The 6792-nt window shown below is 54.5% G+C and overlaps 1 protein-coding gene across 1 annotated transcript; it reads left to right on the top strand.

The window, feature by feature from the left end:
* Nucleotides 1-2328: 2328 nt before the first annotated feature.
* Nucleotides 2329-4539, top strand: LOC119279508 (ribosomal RNA processing protein 1 homolog). The gene is made up of 4 exons (XM_037560725.1): nucleotides 2329-2595; nucleotides 3408-3775; nucleotides 3854-3924; nucleotides 4005-4539. Exons 1-4 carry the CDS (start codon nucleotides 2329-2331, stop codon nucleotides 4109-4111), a joined length of 813 nt encoding a protein of 270 aa, XP_037416622.1. The 3' UTR covers nucleotides 4112-4539.
* The last annotated feature ends 2253 nt before the right edge of the window (nucleotides 4540-6792 follow it).

The following is a 6792-nucleotide window of genomic DNA, read 5'->3' as shown; positions in this document are numbered from 1 at the left end:
CACACACGTCATCCTCCTGTGGTGACTCGAGGGCGACTAGGTTTTCCCCTCCCCGCCGCCACCCCTTCCCGCCGGCGGCGGCTGGCTCACGGCGGCGGCAAGGCCTCTCCGCCTCCTTCCTTCCCCTGCCTGCTCCTCCCCCGATGCTCCCTCCCCGGCAGGAGGTCGTCTTCCGGCCAAGTTATGCGCGCCTCTTCTCCGAGTGGTGGGGTCTGGTCTACCTCGTGGGCGTCGTCCCCGGCGGCGTGGCTGGTCGCCGGCCGTCGTGGAGCAGCGGGCTGGGCGATCCCCGCGCTTGCTCCGTCCGAAGTCACCGCGCCTGTGGATCTGACCAGGGGGGTCAGTTCTCGGCTGCATGCGATGGACCAGCCCACGGCTTTCGGTGGCGCCCCTCACGGCCTGTCAGTGGATCCTTGGCCGTGTCTGCCCCCTCCTCTTGATCTGGTACATGAACCTTGGGGTCATGTGGATCAGAGCTGTACGGATTTCGTCTTCATGCTGGTGGTGGTTGGCAATGGTGGGACTATAGGCCGTGGAGGAGCTTTAGTGCGGCAACGAGGGTGGCTGGCTGCATCGGCGGCTCGTCTCTCTGAGATAGGCGGGCAAGGTTGGCCTCCTGGATGCCGAAGCGAGGCTCTGGGTGGTGGGCTTGGCGGTGCTTTCGCGGCGGGTGCCGTTGGGTTAGTGCTGGTGCCTGGTGTGCTATCTTGGCCGTGTGGACAGCGAGGCAACCCGCGTGGGAGGCGTGCAGGGCCGACTTCGGACAAGGTCTCATCCTTCTCAGTTCTTGTTGTGGTCCTCCTAACTACTTGCCTGCTCATCTCTTCGCCGTCCCCAATGCGGTGCGCTTGAGGTGTGGTTTGTGGTCGCTGGGTGGATGGTGGCCAATACCTGGCGAAAGCTTAGCCTAACTACGTTGGTGCCGGTGACGGCGACACCCTATGGAGCCGTTCCCCTCCTGGAGGCATCTGCCCCTCCCCTGTGCTCGGGGTGAAAACCTCTGGTCCTTTGCCTGACTGGGCGGTGTTGATGCTTTTGTGCCATTTCCTTCACGGAGGCTCAGTCTTTTGAGCAAGACCCTTCCTGTTGGTGGTCGTGGTGTGGGGATGGACGACAACTTCCTCTCTTCGTGTTGACGGTCACGTGGCCTAGACGGTGGCGCTCTTAAGGCATGCATGTGCCGACTGTGGGGTGGTGCTCGGAGCCCGTATTGCTGGACCTGGGCGGCAATTCTCATTCAGGCTCAAGGGAGGTGAGTGTCGTAGTTCTAAGTTTGACAGTAGAAATGGGGGTAGGTATGGAGAGGCAAGATCTTAGCTATGGCGAAGATGTACACACGAGATTTTACGAGTTCAGGCCCTTCTCGGAGGAAGTAACAGCCCTACGTCTCGGTGCCCGGAGGCGGTCGATTGGATTATGTGTGTTGTGTTACAGGTGGTGCGAACCCTTGTCCCAGAGGAGAGGGGTGGCTTATATAGAGTGCGCCAGGACCCCAGCCCACCTCCATTACAAGGAGCTTAATGTACATAAAGTAAGGGCGTTACTGGTAACGGCAGTCTTAAATACTCTTAATGCTCACGAAGACTAAGGAGTGAATGCTCGGCCGTTGTGCGTTCTTCCGACTCCTGGTCTTCGATATAGTCGAGTCATTCCCCATACGGTCGAGTGAAAGTGGGGAATGACGGTCGAGTGATTATACCATCGAGTGGATTCTTGGTCTTCTTATCTTCTGGGGTAGTGACCTTGGGTAGGACGTATAGGTCAGGCCTATGACCCTACCCCAGGTCTGTATCCTCATCAGTAGCCCCCGAATGGATTAAGGTGCGAGTGCAAAAGGCTGAAATTGAACTTGTCCTAAGTTTTGGGATCTCGCGAGTGCTTTCTGCAAGTCTGAGCGCCCGCGTCGATGTTTGGTGTCGACTCAGTCACCTTGATCCATTCAGTGGACAGTCGAGTGAACTGTTGATCTTATATGCCGAGTGTCGTGTTGGAGCACGGGATCATGGGCGCGATTGCCTGCAGTGTATCCCGGATTTCGCGGGATACAAAATTTCGGGGAAGCGCGCCAGACGGGGAGTGCCGAAGTGGGCGGAGCGGATATATAGTGATTCCTCGATTCCCGCGCCGCCTTTTTCGCCACGTACACTGTGCGTGACTGTTGCGGGATTTGACGGGATCGCCTAGTCCCATGCGCCAGTCACTCGGAAACAATCTCTTATAAGGTGGCCGGACTGAGGCGTCCGTACTGTGCACATCTTCTCTTCCTTCTTCTTTCTCCGCTTCTCCGCCGCACCTTACTCTTCCGCTCCGACGTCGCTGCCCGTCGCCATGGTGAAGGACAAGACGGCAGCGCTAGAGCGCACAAAGAATACGAAGGAGGTGGCGAAGGGCAGGAAGCAGCAGCGCGGGTCATCGTCGCGTGCGAGGCTGCCGCCGGGCTGGATCCAGGGCAATTGGATCCGGTCTTTGATTCGGCAGGCGGACCTGGACGAGCTGGCGGAGTCGGGGTTAATCGCCAAGGGAGCGGCAAGGCTGCCGGAGGGGGAGATGAGCCCTCAGCCTCAACCGGGTGAGTGCGTTCTGCTCGCCACCCAGGTCGACCGCGGCTTTTCGCTTCCCCCGCACCCTTTCTTCCGGGGGTTTCTGAACTTTTTTGGTGCTCAACTCCACCATTTCTCCCCCAACACCATCACGTATTTAGCTGCTTTCGTGTCGATGTGCGAGAACTTCTTGGGGTGTCGACCGCACTAGGGTCTTTTCAAGCACATCTTCACCATTCGTTCCCAATCGGTAAAAAAGGTGAAGTCGAGTGACTCGAAAACCGATGTCATCTAGATGTGCGGGGGTTTAGGTATCCAAAAGAGGAAAGGGAGTGCTTTTACTACTATGACTCTTCCTGATTCCGTTAGAGGCTGGCAATCGACTTGGTTCTATTGCCAGGATGTCGCGGCTCCAGGTCAGTCGACCGGCCTCCCCCACTTCTCGTTTGACCGAGTCCAGACTCCTGCTCCGCTGAAAGTGACGACTGGCGAGACCATGGAGACGAGGATGTTGGTGGATAGGGTGGTTCAGCTTATCAATGATGGTGTTACGAGTCTGGATCTGTTGGAGGTGTTCCTCAGTCAACGCATCCAGCCTCTCCAGGCCCGCGATCACCCGATGTGGCTGTATTCGGAACCGGACGACACCGCTCGGGTCCATCCAGAAGAAGTACCGTCTGCAACAGTAGCTTTGTGGCTGAGGAGCATCACAGGCAATCAGGACAATCCCAGAGGATCTAGGCAGTCATTCCCTTTAGCAGCAACAACCCACCCGACAAGGTACGCTTTTCGCTTCGACTGCTTCTCATTCATGCTCCGGCTGCACTTGAGATTGACCGACTCTCGTTCGACCAAGTTGTTCCGCAGGTGTTCACTGAGATGCATTCGATGCCCAATGGCGAGCAGGCTTTGGAGCAGGCTCAGGAGGGGGAGGACAGCGTGGAAGATAGTGACGAGTGGGATTCTCAGGAAGACGATGAGGAGGAGGAGAGGGAGGAGTCGGACGAGGAGGAGGAAGTTGACTCGCCGCCACGCTCCGAACGTCGATCCAAACAGCAGCATGACCTGGCCGGCGGGCGCGGGAAAGGTGTGGGTCCGAGTGCCAATACTCAGAAGCGCACTCGGACGTTGACTCCAGAGCCGACGGAGAAGGTGGCCAAGCAGCCTAAAGTTGCTCCCTCCAAGGCCCGGAAGACACTTCCGTGCATCAAGATGGATGTCCCCGTTGCCTCAGGGTGGGTATCTTGTTTGTGTTTTCGTAAGTCGGCTGAAGATTTTCTTGATCTGACCGACCAATCATTGTGTCTTTCCAGCCCCACCTCTGCTGCCACTGACATGGACGTCGAAAAGGCACCAGGAGACGAAGAGGCCACCTCACGAGCTGGTAAGTTCGTTCGACCGAGTTCTGTTTAGTCGAGTGGATGGCCAATTGACTGAAAACTTGACATTTCTCTTCTTATGTAGCTCCACAAGATATCGTTGTGCTTCCTGATGACAAAGAAGAAGAAGTGCCTCTCCAGGAGAGGAGGAAGAAGAGTGGAAGCTCAAGCATGAAGAAGCTTGAAGTCTAGGTCCCTCAGTCGACACCGGCGCCTGAAGCGATAGTCCGGACCAACGTCACATTCGCTAACCCGTTGACGACTGATCGTCCGTCAGGGTCGACTGCGCAGACACCTGCTGCACCGATGCAGCTCCACTCATCTGACCCGGTAGCTACTTCGACCCCTCTGGAGCCATCCCTCTTTGCTACATATCAAACTCCAGACGACTCGTCGGGTGCTGCTAGGGAAGCTCTTCGCCAGGCAAACCTTGTCATGGAGCAGGTGAAAGTGATGCATGAAGCCAGTCAGATAGCTTACAATGCCAGCACTGCTCTTCAGACCAATGTTCAGGTCAGCAAAATTCCGAATGAAATTTTTGAATGTCGCTTTGTATCTAATCACCCACTGGGTGTTCCTTCATTTAGAACTTAGGAAATCTTCAATTCTGCACTTTTCGAATCAGTGGGGGCACGTCGAGTGCACCCACTGGGTGTAGTCCCCGAGACCACGGTCGGCTGCTGGCAGTCGACCGAGGTCTAATGATGTGTCTCTCTTTCTTTTTTTTGAACTCATGCTGAGTATTGATCTGATCCAGTGGGGGCATGCTAAGTGCACCCACTAGGTGTAGTCCCCGAGACTACTGTTGAATATTTGATTCGGCAATAGTCTTAGAGTAATTCTTTGCTTTCACTCGGCGCTTCGATCTGTCGACAGACATGTCTGTCTTTCTGGCTGCAGAGGTCTTGTGATCTTGGAGCTCAGCTCACCGAGTTAAAGAAGAAGCATATCAACGTTGAACTTGACCTCGAACTTGCGAAGAAGAATCTGAAGACTGCCCAACAAGAAACGACCATCATGGGAGGTAATCACTCGACCATCCTGTCTGTTTTGTAGCTTCATACTTCGCGCTAGTTTTTCCTTCAGTCTCTTTGAACTGAGTGATTTCACACGAGCAGATGTGCGTAGTGAAAATCATCAACTTCAGTCTCGTCTAAAGAGTGTTGTTTCTTTAGAGAGGATGAAGGAGGCTTTGGAGCAGAAGGATCTGGATCTGGCAGCCGCTCAGAAGGAAGCACGCGAGAAGACGAAGCTTGCGGACCAGAAGGTGGCTTCGGTCAGCAAACCGGAGGAGGAGAACGCGAAGCTGAAGGCTGCCATCTCAGACTCCAATCGGGAAGTCGAGCAACTGAAGAAGGACAAGGGAAATCTGACCACTGAAGTTGGCGGCCTTAAGACCAAGACCGACAAGTTAGAGTCCTATCTGGAGCAACTCACCGCCAAACTTGTTCTGAAGCTTGAAGGTATGATCAGTCGACTCATCACTTTGTTGCCAATTGAACTTTGTTATCTCGTCATCGATTCATCACTTTTTGCAATGGGACAGAACTGTGTCAGGACTTTGAGGCTGAAACTAGGCGGGTCGAGACAGGTCTCGACCCCATCAACTGTCCCATGAAAGATGAAGTTGCGATGAACTTGCTTCGACTGGAATCGCGCTTGGACGGTGCAGTCGACTATCTGGCTCGGCTGAAGGCGGCGATGGTCCGAGTGGGCGCCGAGCTCTGGCCTCGGGAGGAAATGTCTCAAGACCTCGAGTCCTTGATGACTCGGCTAAACCAGATTCCAGGTCGAGTGCAAGAGTGGAGGAAATCTTCTGCCCGCTGTGGTGCTGATGTCGCTTTGTCTCTGGTCCGAGTGCACTGCAAGGAGGCTAAGGAAGACAAGCTGGCAACTCTCAAAGTGGCAAACACTAAGAAGCACTCCTTCCAGGACTTCATGGACACTTTCCTCGAGGCATCCACTCGCATCGCCGACAGCATCGACCTCGACAGCTTCTGCGACCCGGCCAGTCCTTCTCCCGCCGAGTGATAAAAAACATTATGCTATCACTTTTATTTGCCTCGGAATGCCGAGTGAATTTGTAACCGTTAAAACTCCTTCGGGCCTGATGCCCGAGCACTTTATCCTGTGGTTAAGAAACTTTGGATTTGTCATCTCATAAATTGCGTCTGTCTTCGAACGAAAATCGTTTTTCCCTCGAATTGTTGTCTGTTTGCTTGATGCAGCTTCTGGAGAAGTATGGCCAGTCGACTGATCGGGCGGTCTTTGAGCAACCTTGATCAGCTCATCAGCGAGGCGTTCAGCAATGGTCTTGGCATTCCAGTCGACTGATCGGGTGATCTTCAAGTAGCATTGATCAGCTCATCAGCAAGGCACTCAGCAATGATCTTGACGTTCCAGTCGGCCGATTGGGTGATCCTTGAGTAGCATTGATCAGCTCATCAGCAAGGCACTTAGCAATGGTCTTGACGTTCCAGTCGGCCGATCAGGTGATCCTTGAGTAGCATTGATCAGCTCATCAGCAAGGCATTCAGCAATGGTCTTGACGTTCCTGTCAACCGATTGGGTGATCCTTGAGAAGCATTGATCAACTCATCAGCAAGGCACTCAGCAATGGTCTTGACACTCCTGTCAACCACCCGGTAAGGTTTTTCAAACTTAGTCGAGCACTAGGCTGCAGCTAAGCCTCCGAGTGGGAGGATTGCTCACCACCCGGTAGGATTTTTCAAACTTAGGTGAGTGTGGGACTGCAGCTAAGCCCCCGAGTGGGAGGTTTGCTCTCCACTCGGTAGGATTTTTCAAACTTAGGCGAGTACGGAACTGCAGCTAAGCCCCCGAGTGGGAGGTTTGCTCTCAACTCGGTAGGATTT

This window comes from Triticum dicoccoides, chromosome 3B, assembly GCF_002162155.2.
Source record: "Triticum dicoccoides isolate Atlit2015 ecotype Zavitan chromosome 3B, WEW_v2.0, whole genome shotgun sequence".
Lineage (NCBI taxonomy): Eukaryota > Viridiplantae > Streptophyta > Magnoliopsida > Poales > Poaceae > Triticum > Triticum dicoccoides.
This window is presented reverse-complemented; position numbering and strand designations above follow the sequence as displayed.

Bases quoted from the DNA above. Each gene is read 5' to 3' on its own strand.
- LOC119279508 (XM_037560725.1), top strand. From the start codon at position 2,329: ATGGTGAAGGACAAGACGGCAGCGCTAGAGCGCACAAAGAATACGAAG. The intron at 2,596-3,407 runs GTCGACCGCGGC...GTTGTTCCGCAG, and splicing joins GCGTTCTGCTCGCCACCCAG to GTGTTCACTGAGATGCATTC. The intron at 3,776-3,853 runs GTGGGTATCTTG...GTGTCTTTCCAG, and splicing joins GATGTCCCCGTTGCCTCAGG to CCCCACCTCTGCTGCCACTG.